Here is a 15,115-nt window from a genome sequence, read left to right as displayed (position 1 = left end):
AAAGTCAACTTACTGATTCCAACTATATGACATTCTGGAAAGGCAAAATCACGGAGACAGTAAAAAGATCAGTGGTTGCCAAGCATTAGGGGAGAGGGAGGGATAAATAGGTGTAGCACAGAGAATTTTTAGGGCAGTGAAACTATTCTGTATGATAGTTTGATGGTAGATACATGTCATTACACATTTGTCCAAATCCATAGAATATATAACACCAAGATTAAACTCTAAACTGTCAACTCTGGATGACAATGCTAAGTTTGGATTTAAGACTATTGTTTCATTATTTGTTTCTTGTTTTCTTTGTTTTTGTTGTTGTTGTTCCTCTTTTTTTCCTTCCTGCCTTTTTTGGGGTTATTTGAATTTTTTAGTATTCCATTTAAATTTCCTTATTGCAGTTTTGACCTTATCTTTGTATATTTTTGGTGACGCTGGGGATTAAAATAGACATAGCTAACTTCACTGTTTAGTGGGGATCAATACTTTACCACTTAGAGTATAGAAACATTACCACCATAGTGGTCCCTTTATCCTCCCCTCTTTTTTTTTTTTTTTTTTAATTTTTTTTTTTCAACGTTTATTTATTTTTGGGACAGAGAGAGACAGAGCATGAACGGGGGAGGGGCAGAGAGAGAGGGAGACACAGAATCGGAAACAGGCTCCAGGCTCTGAGCCATCAGCCCAGAGCCCGACGCGGGGCTCGAACTCACGGACCGCGAGATCATGACCTGGCTGAAGTCGGACGCTTAACCGACTGCGCCACCCAGGCGCCCCGATCCTCCCCTCTTTATGTTGCATTTATCCTATATATTACATCTATACATATGGAAAACCTCATAAAGATGTCATATTTTTGTTTTCAACTGTCAAACATATTTTTCAGGACTCAATAGGAGAATAATAGTCTATAGACTATTACAGTAATAGTCTATAGTCTATAGACTAATAGAGTTATATTAAAGGGTTTCCTTGAGCACAATCTTGTCTTATTCACAACCACTCTGCAAGGGAGGAATTATTATTCCCACATCCAAGATAAAGAAATGGAGGCGGGGAGTGAATCCAAATGTCCAAGATCCTCACAGTCAGAACTTTAGAGACCTTGAAGTCTAGGACTTTGCCTTCCCTGATTCCAGACACCAACCTGGAAAGTATACGTGTGGACTGCATACAAACACCTGTGGCCATGGATCAGGGCTCAACTTTCAGTTCCTGGTACTATACCAGCTATGCGACCTTAGCTGACCTGTGTGTTTATAGTGGCATTGTGAGTATAGTAGCTTGTCACATGCAGTGCTCACCATGTTACCTGCTCTGAGCTCCCTTCCTGTTGTTATCACATTCACACCTCATACTAACCCCATCATGTTTTGCAAATGAGGGAAATAGTCTGAAAGAGACTGGAAAAGTGCCCACTGCATGGGAAATACCCAATAAATATTAGTTCCCCTTCACTCCTTACCCCAGGTCAGAGCACAGTGTAGGTCCTGTACCATTTGGGTTTTCAGAATATTGCTCTGGAAGATTTTAAAAGGTGGTCCCTCCTCCTAATGAATATGTCTCCTTTCGTTTTTCTAAAGACTCAAGGATTGCTTGTTATATGGTTATTATTATTATTACTACCATTATTATAGCCAGAATCCCTCCCACTTCTTGAAACCATTTTGTCCCATGCCCTGGTTGTGGCCATGCATGAGAAACAGCAGGTGGTGCCAGATGACAGATGGTGTGGGAGCCCGTTCCCCGGTGGGAGGGGGCGCGAGTGAGGGAGCAGGCAGGCAGCTGCCAGGAGCTCTTCCCCTCTCGCTCGCGCCTCGCTCTCAGAAACTCCCAATCCAGACACAGGCAAGGCGCTGTCCTTTCAGCACCACGAGCTCGGGCTGAGGAGGGAGGACTCCTGGCCGTCCTCCTCCTCTTCAAATTGGCTTGAATCTGCTCTGACCCCCCAAGAGTGCATCACAGTAAGTAGGCGTTTGTTTTTGCTATAACCACTGCTCAATATCCTCCGACCCTTTACCATCCCTTTCACCTCCACAACAACCCTATTTTGTCTAATAATGTTCCATCATCAGGATTGACAAGAGAAATTCAGTTGTCTGGGCTTCTAGGGTTGGGGTGGGAGTACCGTTTGACTTCCAAAGGAGCTTGAGAGAAATATATGCGATTTGTTTATTTAGTTGGCAATCTTGCAATGTGGGGGTTGCTAACTTTCCATGGAAGCAAAAAAAAAAAAAAAATGGCCCTTCGCTATTGAGGAAATGGAGGCATTCCATGGCTGAATAGAGGATCAGGTTCAAGCCAGTCCTTTTTTGTTTTAGGAAATTGCACCTCCTGTACAACCTACATATCATGTGAAAGGGTGCAGTATACATAGAGACATTGAATGTACTTATTGTATTTTAGGGAGATTGCTGAAGCAAAGCCAACATAATAAAATAGCAAGGTGGTAAGGTGTGGTGGTAAGGTGAAATTTATCATACTGCAGAGTGACCCAGAATAATGGGATTTAATTTTGCAGTACAAATAAGCTTTTCACTGAGATTATATGACTGTATTAGCTCTAGTGTCTTGGATTTTTTTTTTAAAGCTTGTATATTGTTTGTGTAAGTCTGGGATTTTCCTTGAGTTTCCCGAATTTTAAGGCTGTTGAACCCCATGGGTGGGTGGCATATTTTGATGATTAAAGAAGTTTTACTGGATAATGAGAATCATGTCAGGAAATCTAGCAAAAGATAGATAGATGACTGATCTCTATATTGAAAGCCGAGTGGAGCTGTTGAGGACAGCGCTTTTTCTCTGTCGTCAGCCCTCTTTTTCCCTGCCTCACCTCCTACTGTAACTAGAACCCCACTGCTTGCCTTAGGTCTGGGAAGAAAGGTGTAAGGATGGTGAAGCTGAACAGTAACCCCAGTGAGAAGGGAACCAAGCCGCCTTCGGTTGAGGATGGCTTCCAGACCGTCCCTCTCATCACTCCCTTGGAGGTTAACCACTTACAGCTGCCTGCTCCGGAAAAGGTAAAGCAGATACTCCTCTCTCCATCGGTCCCTCATGCTTCCCCCACGTCAGGAAATAAAGCAGCAAAAAAAATCCCACCTCTCCAAACCTTTCATTCCCTCAGCCAAATATGTCCCCTTTCTTGTAAAAGGTAGTTATTCCTTTCAGAGACATGACATTTCTCATGTTATTTCAGGTTTATGGTAAGTGTTTACTCATTTTTTGTTCACATATACATACATGGGCAAGAAAATTAATCTTTCTTTTTTAAAGTTTTACCGTAGCAGATGAGTGCTAATAAGCTTGTAGATGGTGACAGAGAAAATTGTCTTGATTATTTGGGGGAGGTGTTTCAAAAATTCACTGGTATAGATTTGAGGACAGAGAATTGGATGCAGTCCAACAAGCATTTAGTTTGCACCTGCTGAGGCCCTATCCCTGCCCTACAAGTTGGTTACGAAAAGACAAATTACAAAATCCCCATCTAGTAAAATACTTAATATAATGCATCAGGGTAAATGCTACACCTGAGAATTTCACAGGTTGTGAGAGCACAGGGGCGGAAACAATTAAATTCTGTTGGGGAGGAAGGGGGCTGGAAGGACAGATTAGGTAAACTGCAGAGGAGAACATTTGAATTTGGCTTGTAAAGGTGAGTAAAAATCTTCCAGATAGACTACAGGAGGAAAAGACATTTAAGACATAGGCAAAGCATGGAGAGCTTTGGAGAAATAGCATGACTAGAGTAGAGCCTCTTTGGGGGAGGCGTGGCTGGAAATGAATGACTGGCTGATGGCACATCTCCTGACATGGGAGTAGTCCATGAAGAATGGAGGTGGGCATTTGTACAAAGGTGGGCACTGATACAAAAGTCATTCCGTGGACAGAGGTGGGAGAAACATTATTGTTTAAGATCCAGTTGAGAGAACTTGGGGTTTTGCAATGTGAGCTTTTGCACACTGTGAGAGTTAGATTTGGAGGTAAATGATATAGTTCCCTGGCTGAAGAGCAAACAATGGATCATTCCATCTGTTTGATTTTCTCATTGGCATCTCCAGGAGGGCATTGTGTGTCTTAACCAATTGGCTCTAGCCAATGAACAGAAGAGGAGCCAAAGCTAGATAGAGGGCCTGGCTGATTGGCTGGGGGTTGAGTCATCTGTTTTGAAAGTGCAGAGGTTGTCAATCTGAGAATGTACATGGGGGTGGCAGAGATAAAGGATCCTTAAGCCATCATGAGAGACTGATAAGGCTTTTAAAAATAAAATGTGAACAGGCACTTAACACTAAAGAAATGTGAAAGAATTAGCTAGGTATGTGAAAGTATTAGCTAGGTATCTGCTACAAGTATAGCAGAGGTTCTCAGTTTTTGACAGCGTATTAGAATCATCTGGGCGGGGAGGGGGGGGGCTTTGAAAATCCTGATACCTGGGCTACATACCAGAACAATTATATCAGAAGCTCTGGGCGTGAGACCCAGGCATCAGTATTAATGAAATCTCCCCAAGTGACTCCTGTGTGCAGCCAAAGTTGAGTGTCACTGTGGTAGGTGCACATCTCCCCATGGGAGTCAGGGATTATGCACACAAATTTATAGGTGAAAAGGCGAAGGCTCAGAGAAATTTGGTTAGTTATCCAACCTTACAGACAGGAGTAAGCAGCAATGCTGGAATCCGAACCCAGATATAATGGAAATTGGAGAGGGAAAAGGAGATATTTTCTTAAGGTTTTGTGAGGCTTCGGGAAGAATCTTTACCCTTCTGCCAACAGCTATAGCCTGGAAGACCTGTATGTCCCTTAAAGGTGTGCAAGGAAAACGGATTGTGGTGAGGTCACCCCTCCCCCAATGCCTATAAACACCTGCAAATCATCCAGAGATACCATGGCCTCTGTCTCCCTTTACTCCAACACCATTCCATCCTCTCACTTTTGGGGCCTTTCTTCTCTGGTTTAGAGAGGAAAAGGAATAATAACCATTGAGTGTCCAATCCAGATGTACCGGAAAGCTGTCCCAAAGCCTGAAGGACAAATACATTGGGGACCTGAATGCATAGAAAGGGAAAGCAATGCATTCTGGAAGATGCAAATCCCTAGAGGGACACATCCTAACAGGGGCTCGTCACAGACATTCATGACAAAGTTTTCCTACCAGGCACCTCAATTTCCTCCTTTCTGAAGTGGGGAGGATCATCCCTACCTCACAATTGTCAGAACAAAGTTAGATATGGCCTCATATGTACAGTACCTGGCATAAAAGTAACTATACAAGAATAATAATAATAATTTTCTTTTTTTTTCAATGTTTTATTTATTTTTGAGACAGAGAGAGACAGAGCATGAACGGGGGAGGGGCAGAGAGAGAGGGAGACACAGAATCGGAAACAGGCTCCAGGCTCTGAGCCATCAGCCCAGAGCCTGACGCGGGGCTCGAACTCACGGACCGCGAGATCATGACCTGGCTGAAGTCGGATGCTTAACCGACTGCGCCACCCAGGCGCCCCAATAATAATAATTTTCAAGTGCTTCCTAAATACTAGGTTCTGTTCTAAGCTATATGTAAACACACTAACACACACACACACACACACACACACACACACACACTTTTCTTTCACGCTTTCAATAGTTCATAGGACTGAATAAGGGAATTGTTACTTTAATTTTTGAAGATGACAAAATTCAAGCATGGAGTGGTAAAGTAACTTCCCAAAGCACATAGTTAAGGGAGCATCCTGGCAATGTCTAGAGAACCCAGAACCCAAGCAGTGTTGTTCCAGAAGCTTCCACTTCAGCAGAAACCAGGAGCCAGCTGGCCTGAGAGTCCACCGACTTGGGCTTTGGCTTGAGCTCAGTTGCCAATCTAACAATGTGACTCATGTGACTTTTTTCTCCTCCCTTAGACCTCTGTCTTCTCTTCTCTGAGCAGGAAATTATCGTAGCGGTTTTCCATGCTAGCGCTTTGATTTTATAATATTCGCAGGAGTAAACACATTTCCCCCCGACGTGACAACGGATGCCTTAGAAGTGAAATTGCACTTGGGGTCCTCCACGTGCTGAGCTGGCAGCAGAGATGCTGAAGCCCGGCCCTGCCCCACCTTTTACTATTTTGCCCTGGCTGATGTCTTGCAGCAAGTTTCTTAAGCTCCCTCAGCCTCTTCATTGTAAAGTGGGGATACGGGTATTGGGGCTCAAGTCACAGGACTGTAGGGAAGGTGAAGTGAGTCCCGATGCAGCTTTTAGTTCTTTGGTTAGGTTGCAGTCAGATGGTGAGTGTTCGAAAATGGGCACATCAGAAGGAAGTATGTTTAACCCTCATGTTGAACAATGTTGTTGTTGTTTTTTTTTTGAAAATGTGAAATGCAGAGTGTGCTTGGTGTGTGATAGTGACAATCGTCTTTAGGTTTGTTCACTAAATGTGCTTTAGTATGAAGACGGAGTTTCAGGGGGAAACCTTTCGGAGGCTAACTGGAGAAATGAGCGTGTCTGAAGCCCTGTCTCTGGGCTGGGAATGGGCCTCACAAGGCATTCACATCCATTATTTCAGTTAATCTTCCCCAATGGCTCTGTTGGGGGGTGGATAGTGCACCCATTTCACTGATGGGGAAACTGAGGTTCAGGTCAATAGAGTGACTTGCCCAAGCCTCAAAGACAGAGTGGGAGAGCTGGGGTTGGAATCCCAGTGCACCTGAAACCCCGATTTTCCCCTCTGCACGGTGCTGCCCTCAATAACAAGAAGCCTCCCACCCCCAAGAATGCTTCCTCAAACTCTCATCTGCGGCCCTGCTCCTCCTTGAGCTCCCTGGATCAGCAGGTGAGGCCTGGGCACCATCCTCCAGAGAGAACATCCCAGCCTCCAGTGCTCCCTCTCTGCCCAATACTGGAGGGATTGGTGCCTGCCTCAGGAGGGGAGATGGGCCAGCATCCCACCTCCACACTGCACCTGAGGGGGCCTCCCTGGAAGATGGGACCGGGCCCTTCTCCCACAGGAACCTTTTTCAGTCATCTCCACAGTCTACACTCCTCAAATCCTGACCTTGGCAAATCCTTCTCTGCCCACTGGCTTCCATTCTCACCACTCCTACTTTGTACTTTGAACACCAGCAGGTCAGACCTACCTAGAGCAGTGGAGGGTGATTTTCCCCTCAGTGGGACATTTGGCAATGTCTGGAGACATTTTTGGTTGTGAAAACTGTAGGTGGGGGGACACTATTGGCATCTGGTGGGTGGAGGCCAAGACTGCTGCTAAGTATCCTACAGTGCATACGATGCACCCCCCAAATGTCAACAGTGGCAGGGTTGAGAAACACTACCCTCGAGTTTTCCACACTCTCCAGAGTGGTTCCTGCTTCCTCCTCCTTGCACAGGCCATTCTTTCTGCCCAGAATGCCCTTATCACCCCTTTGCCTAATAAGCCAGAACTCATCTTCCTAAACCCAGCTCAGATGGCAGCTCTTCTGGGCACCTTGCCTAGCCACCCATACTTATAGCTATGGTTTTACTTATCAACATGGAAGGTATTCACTCACTCAGTCACTCCCTCGTCCAGCACATCTTCTTGGGCGCCTTCCATGTGCCAGGCACTGTGCTCAGCTACGCATAGCCAGCCATGAAAAGTCAGGCGGGACCACTGCTTTCACGGAGTTTCCAGTCCAATGGGGCAGACTTCAAGCAAGCCATCATACAAACAGCTGTACAGGGACGCAAGCTGCAGGAAGGGCTCTAAGGAAGGAATATGGGGCTGTGATGTGAGAAAGAATAAGGCGCAAGAGACCTGATTGTGATGCAGGCTGGTCAAGGGAGGTCCTCCCGGGGAAGGTCCCTGCTTGACACCTGGGGGATGGGTGGTAAGGGGAGTAGAGGCAGAGGGTCATGCATGTGGATAGGCACTGAGGGAGTTGGAGGAATAGGCAGGAGGCCAGGTTGGCTGGGCATTCTGAGTGAGGGAGAGACATTTGAGAGATGAGGTGAAGTGGGCCCAAGTTCATGGGGGGCTCAGTGTATTTTCTGAAGGGGTTTAAAGTGGGAGAATAATGGATCAGGTTTCTATTTGAGGAAGATTCCTCTGGCTGCTGTGGGCCACCCTAAGGACGAGGGACCCATGCTGGGTCTCCTGGTCTCCTCTTCCTTGTCCCTTCTCATGGATCCTTCTTACAAAACCAGAGTAGTTTTCCCAAGACAGAGGTGACTGGGTTTCCTGCACCATGCCTCTCCCATGAGTGGTGGAAGGAGAGAAGTGAGTGGCAGGCAGGAAGTCAGCTAGAAGGCCACTGCCATGTTCATGAGGGAGGCGGTGGTGGCACGCACTAGGGCAGTGGCAGTGGGAATGGGGAGGGGGGCGGACTTAGGTTGACTTGGTGTCTGGTTGGCACTGAGGGTATTTGCCCACTAGGGCCTGAGGGCCCTGGCTCTGCCTCATCGTGCAGCCTGGCATGCAACGGGCAGTGGGAAATGCTGGCTGAGTAAGGTCCCCTGTCCCTTGCGTAGCCTAAAGCTGGGCTTTAGTTTCTCCACTTGACAGATGTAGGAATAGACTTGAATCCAAGCAGTTGGGTGGCTTCTGCAGCCCATGAGCACAAGCTTTCTAGAGGCTGGAACATCCGTCTGCAGATACCATATTGTAGGACATGCCTTTAGGGCCCTGCTGCCTTTGGTGTATCTAAGTGACCACAGTAACTCGGATGTCCCCACAACCCATCTGTGAGGTTGCAAGCATTATGGCCATTTTACAGATGCAAAAACAGACTCAGAGAGGTGAAATGCTGTCCTAGGACACCCAAAGGATCAATGCACCAAGACCTGCACACAGGTGTGCTAAGAGATGCCAACGAATGGGCGGCAGGTCTGCAGAAAGCGAGCCACAAATGAACACAACTCCACCTTGGCAAAGCCCCAGATGAATCATGTATTTGGCAAGCTAGCAACCAGGCTGTGGGCAAACGTTCCTTTCCTTTCTACTGATTTAGTAATCAGTAGTCTTTATATGTCCTGGACGAGGCTGGCTCACCTGCTTGTGGGAGGAAAGGAATGCAGACTTTTGGAGATCCAGTATGGATGTTTGGTACACTTTGTATTTTGCGTGGTAAACCACAGGTGCTTTGTAGCCCCAGAGGCCTGGGTTTGGGTCTCAGCTAAGCTATTTACTTACTGTGTGGCTTTAGGCAAGTTGCTTAGCATCTCTGGGCTGTGTGTGTGTGTGTGTGTGTGTGTGTGTGTGTGTCCTATAGTAAAATGAGCATAATTCCTACCTAACAGGGCTATTGTGGGGAAAAAGCATGAAAATGGTCTAATGGCACACAGATAGCTTCCTACCTTTCACTGGGCATCCTGACTGTGTTTCCTGAAGGTCACATTTTTGGACGGTGACTATAAAAATAAAAGATGCTGAGAAGGATGGGGTTTTCAAGGTGAGGGTACAGGGGGGCCCAACAGGGTGGACCTGGATGAATGTGGCCAAAGAAAATGCCTCTCCTGTCACTGAGTCCTGTGTGCTTTCTTGGCCTCTCTTGTGGCTTTACCAGAGGGTTCTTCTCTCTGCAACACAGGATCACAGAACCGTCAGCCTTTCCTTAGGGAGCAGCAGAAGTGCACGTCTCTGCAGATTTGAGATTCACAGAGCCCCCTTATTCTATTCTTCAGACACTCTCAAGAAACAGTTTATAAATCGCCCCGAATTGGGGCAAAGGCTCTGACCAGGCAATTCCATCAAATAGATATAAAATGACCACTAAGCATATTTAAAATTACAATTTATGGGGCGCCTGGGTGGCGCAGTCGGTTAAGCGTCCGACTTCAGCTAGGTCACGATCTCGCGGTCCGTGAGTTCGAGCCCCTAGTCGGGCTCTGGGCTGATGGCTCCGAGCCTGGAGCCTGTTTCCGATTCTGTGTCTCCCTCTCTCTCTGCCCCTCCCCCGTTCATGCTCTGTCTCTCTCTGTCCCAAAAATAAATAAACATTGAAAAAAATATATTAAAAAAAAATTACAATTTAAAAATATAATTTTAGGGGCGCCTGGGTGGCTCCGTCGGTTAAGCGTCCGACTTCGGCTCAGGTCATGATCTCACGGTCCGTGGGTTCGAGCCCCGCGTCGGACTCTGTGCTGACGGCTCGGAGCCTGGAGCCTGCTTGGGATTCTCTGTCTCCCTGGCTCTCTGCCCCTCCCCCACTCATGCTCTGTCCCTCAAAAATAAACATTAAAAAACGAAAAAAAAACCAATTTTAAGCAAAATATAACTTTTTACCTATTAGATTGGCAAAAAAGAAAAAAAAAATCCCCAAATGACAACGTTTGGTAACGTCTGGTGCTGTTAGCAGAGCTAATGTCTGGGGCTAAGCAGAGCTTCTCGGCACACTCTTGTTGGTTACATAATGTGGTGCAGTGTTCTGCAGAGGGTGTGTTGACATCGCTTATAAAATTTAAACTATAGATACCACTTGATTGGTATGCTTCTTACCGGAAGGTAGTGACCTTAGGGGTATATTTTTTTCAAGTACGCCAAGGCTTATGTATTTAAAAAAGGCCTGTTGAACAACTGGAATGTTCCACGCGCTTGGATGGGTGGGATGAACTTGAGTGCAGGGCTGTGGAAGGCTAAGTGGCTGTTGTGAGAACGAAGCATCCTTGCTTGTGTGATGTGGAAGGAGTGACAGACATCGCTCCGTTAAAACAGCTTTCAGGAGCACGGTATGGAGTCATCCTATTTGTGGAAACACATCTGTGTGTATGTTTTGCCCTTAATTTCACAAAACAGGTTTGGAGAGACTCACAAGACACCATTCAATGTTGAGGGAGTAGGGATAGGGGTTGGAAGGTGGCCCGTTTGAAGGCTTTCATTCTCTATTTTTCATACTCTTTTTTTTTTTTTTTTTTTTTACCATGAGCATGTACCAGATTTTCCGCTTCTAAAAAGTCACCCCCATTCTCCCAGATGGTGAGACAGTCTTGGAGCATGGAAGTGACTCGCACACTCACACAAGGAGCAAACCGGTGTCCCCGCATGTGGCGGAAGGCATTGTAGCAGCGCGCTTTGAATCTGAACCCTAACTCTGTCACCTACTTGCTGTGCGACCCTGGGCAAGTTTATTAGCCACTCCGTACCTCTGTTTCCTCGCTGTTAAAAATGAGGACAATCATCTCTTCCCGTGAGAACTGTTTTAAGGGCGAAATGAGCCAATGTAAGTCGCATGTTCACCCGGCTGTCCAGCGCGGAGTAAATGTGAATGAAAGGCTATCGTTCTTGTTGCTGTTGCTATTCTTATCGTTCTCAGCAGCTGAGTCCCAGAATCAAGATCATCGTGGAGAGCACAGGGCTGGCCTCAGACCACAAGCAGTGCTGAGCGGTGAAGTGGGCTGGGCCTCTGGACCACAGAGGACAGGCTCAGAGGCAGACCTGCGGACCTCTACTCTAAGGATTCTGGCCCAGGCAGCGAGTTTCTGCTCATAACAGGAGCTGGAAGCCTCCCCTTTCCCCGCAGAGGACTGGGTGGAGGGTCCGTCATCTGGCCACGTGCTATGCACTGCCACGGAGTTGGACACACGTAGTCTTATTGGACTACAGCTGGTGCATCTGAGGCCAAAGTGGCCCAGCCTCCATTCTGCCTCTGAGCAAGGAAAGGAGACCTGATCCTGTGGAAAGAGCCCTAGACTGGGAGTGACGAGACCCATACTAGAGTCCTGCTTGTGACCCAATCTTTCTGTGTCAGAAGGGGCAGCAAATCCCTTTCCCCCCTCTGGGCTCCCATCTCCCCTGTGAGAGAGGGGGTTGGACAATACTACCGCTAATGTCCTCTGAGCACTAACATTTTAGTCTGTTCTGAGCCCTCGCCAAGCTTTGAGGGCCCAGAGAAAGAGACTCAAACCCCAAAAGACGGAGTATGGGTTAAGAGGCGAGCGGGGGAGCTGGGAAAAGGTTCCCAGCGAAGTACTCAGGCCCCATCTGATCAATTTCACCTTGTCTCTTTAGAGATAGGACTCATTCATTCAACAGTAATTCATGGAGCTCCTAATGTGTGTCAGGTGCCATGAAAGCAGAACCGGAAGGTGATAGTTCTTGAATGGTGGCGTTCTTAGCGGGTGGTACTTGGAGCTGAGCCAAAAGCTTACATTCGAGGTCTGGCCCTGCTTTTTCGTAGCCGTGTGTGAGGTGGTGAGGTCATTTCTGCTCTCCAGGACTCAGGTCCCTCATCTGTAGAATGGGGATAATCACTCCTACTTCAGACTCACTGAGAGGGTTTCCTGAGAAACAGGCTGTAAAGCTTTTGGCACAGTGGCAGAGTCAACGACAGGAAAGAGTACGGGGATCTTGAGTTTGAACCACCAGTTCAGCCACTTACCAGTCATTTGGTCATAGGCAAGTGGCTGACGTCTCTGAGGCTAAATTCTCTCATCTGAAAAGAAATGGGACCACTAATGATTTTAAAGGGGTTGCATGAAGATTGGGGAGAACGTTGTAAGGAGAGTTAGGAGAATTAACCAACTACACATCACCAGGGCCCCTAGCAATAGGGCCCGGCACACGGTAGGTGCTCAGCAGATTCATTGTCCTGCTCTGAACTTCTCTCTTAGCTGCAGAGACGAGCTTCAGGGTGCAGCTTCGATCTATTTTCAGCCCGTGCAAGTCCAGCTCATAAAAATACAATCTTGCTCCTTGTCAACACTTCTGCACTTTTATTTATTGTTCTTGCCAATCCTGGGGCCTCTCCATGTGGGAACCTCTTCATTATTGATAATCCCAGGAAGTAGTATTTTAAATTTTTATGATCTGTACTTTGTGCCATCTGAACCACCATGTATTATCTGGCCTTGCCAGTGAAGGGGGAATATATCCAGACGAGGGGTCCTTTCGGGATGAATAATTTATCCCGTTTTCACAATGCCAATTATGTTAAATTATGTTCTTCATATCAGCCGCTGACAGGACAATGGGGACTGATGTAAAATATGAAAAGAAAACAAACTTGTATCGGGGCCCAAATCCACAAGGGTATTTGAAAATCTGGAGGTTCATTTTTTCCCAAATATTTGTAAAACCCTACTTTAAATAATAAGAAAGAATGTGTCCTCTTCTCTCTCCATTTCCCCACCCTCCCCTCCCCATTTCTGTTATTAATCAAGGAGCTCAGGGCTCCGGGTTTTTTTTTACCTTTCTTTTTTTTTTCAACTGCAGAGAATAGAGCCTTTCTTTGCAAATTTATTTTCTCTTCTCTCTTTCTTTGCTTATGTAAGCTGATTCCTCCAAGGTACAATTAATGATTGGCTCACATTTCTTATGCTTTCCCCTTCATAGTACTAAAAAAAAAAAAGGCGACTGTTGCCATATCTTCTTTTATAGAAGGGAAGTGTTTCTGGCTTCCCTCCACGGGAACAGAACATCAAATTTCATGACACGCCCAATAGCCAGTTGATTCCAATAACTCTGTAGGGTTGTATTTTGTTCTCCACATCTTTTTAGTGTATCTCACTGTGGCCAGAGGCTTCTCCATTATTTGTATGATACATCTGGAAAGCCACTCTCTGGTTTATAATCCTTCCTTGGCTTTTCACTGCTTTCAAGTTAACCTTCAAGATGCTTGGTGGCATTCAGAGCTCTGTTTCCCCCTCACTTCACCTGCTCTATGTTCTGGCCACTCAAAACCGCTCATTGTGGCTGCTCCGTGTGCCAGCCTCCTGAGTGTTTTCTGAATGTGTAGTGGTATCTTCTGTTCCCTCGATCTAGAAAACTCTTTTCCCTAAGTTTGGGGAGGCAAGCATGGAAACAAGAAGCTGGCCAGAGAAACCATTCATGGAGAGATGATGATGCTCTGGACTAGGGTGGTGGCAATGTAACTGGACAGGTGGACTGATTTGAGAGAAATGCTTGAGAAGCCGGAGCTGGTGCTGAAGTGGATTTGGGGAGTGAAGGCAAGGGAGGAGTCATGGGAGAATTCCTGTATTTGGTTTGACATGAGCACTAGCCTGGATAATACTGCTGTTTGGGGGAGATGACTTGAGGAAGAAATGTTGAGAGGCAGGTGGATCCACAAAGAGCTTTGCTGCGGACGTGGTACATTTAGGCATGTTGGTCCAAGGGCAAATGTCCAGTAGGGTAAGCTGAGTTCTAGATGAGGTCTGGATTAAGTTATAAGGATAAGGATGGGCTTGGAAGTAATAGGAGAGCAAATACTCAGAGGGGACTTGTAGGAGGGAAGCATGGCCATGACCTCACCCTGAGAGATTCTAACACTGAGAGGTCAAGCAGAGGGGAAGGATCTTGAAGAGGGAACTGAGGAGAACTGGTCAGTGAATGGGAAAAAAACCAAGAGCGATACTGCCATGATCCCAAAAGAGAAGGGCGTTTCAAGGGGGAAGGAGTGAACAAGAATACTGAGAGGTCAAAGAAGAGAGCAGAGGACTATTTGTTCTAGGTACATGGGCAAAGACCTGCTTTTGATGTGGATATGGAGTTCTAATGAGCTAACACTTCCTTAGGGGCCAAGGTAAAATATTACACGGTAATCTGGGTTACTTTTAGAGAAAATGTAGCTTAGTTAAAGAGAGGAGATGACTGAGGACCAGCATGGGTCACCAGTGTGACCCTTGGCCTGTGTTTGAACTCAGTGGCTTGAGGAATGGGATTCCAAAACCAAAATAACTGTTTACATTAGCAAGCCACTCAGAGCAGGGGTGCCTGGGTGTCTTAGTTGGTTAAGCATCCAGCTACAGCTCAGGTCATGATCTCACGGTTTGTGGGTTCGAGCCCCGCGTCAGGCTCTGTGCTGACAGCTCAGAGCCTGGAGCCTGCTTCGGATTCTGTGTCTCCCTCTCTCTCTCTGCTCATGCTCTGTCTCTCTCTGTCAAAAATGAATAAACATTTAAAAAATTAAAAACAAAAAAAGAAAGTCATTCAGGGCATAAGTAGCCAGTCATAGAGGTTCAGGGAAAAAGCAGGACACGGTTTTTAAGGAGGCCTATGACCCCCACTCTGTCAAACTCAGCACCTCCCATTACTGCAAGTGGTAAATGAGATACTTTAAGAAGAAATATGGTATATAATTATAAATACTATTATTATTTATGTATTTATTGTAAATATATATAAATTATATAAATAAATAATATATAAATTTTTAATATATATTTTGAACTTG

At 46.2% G+C, this 15,115-nt stretch overlaps 1 protein-coding gene across 2 annotated transcripts in view; it reads left to right on the top strand.

Moving 5' to 3' along the window:
- Positions 1–1,796: 1,796 nt before the first annotated feature.
- Positions 1,797–15,115, top strand: part of NSG2 (neuronal vesicle trafficking associated 2) — a 55,108-nt gene continuing 41,789 nt past the window's right edge. Inside the window, exons 1-2 of one of the 2 annotated variants that reach the window (XM_043595668.1) lie at positions 1,797–1,961; positions 2,864–3,014. In XM_043595668.1, coding sequence (XP_043451603.1) covers positions 2,886–3,014 — 129 coding nt within the window. In that variant the 5' untranslated portion in view covers positions 1,797–1,961; positions 2,864–2,885. The remainder of the gene's footprint in view (positions 1,962–2,863; positions 3,015–15,115) is intronic. The other variant, XM_043595658.1, reaches the window with a different exon arrangement.

This window comes from Prionailurus bengalensis, chromosome A1 (genome assembly GCF_016509475.1).
Source record: "Prionailurus bengalensis isolate Pbe53 chromosome A1, Fcat_Pben_1.1_paternal_pri, whole genome shotgun sequence".
Lineage (NCBI taxonomy): Eukaryota > Metazoa > Chordata > Mammalia > Carnivora > Felidae > Prionailurus > Prionailurus bengalensis.
This window is presented reverse-complemented; position numbering and strand designations above follow the sequence as displayed.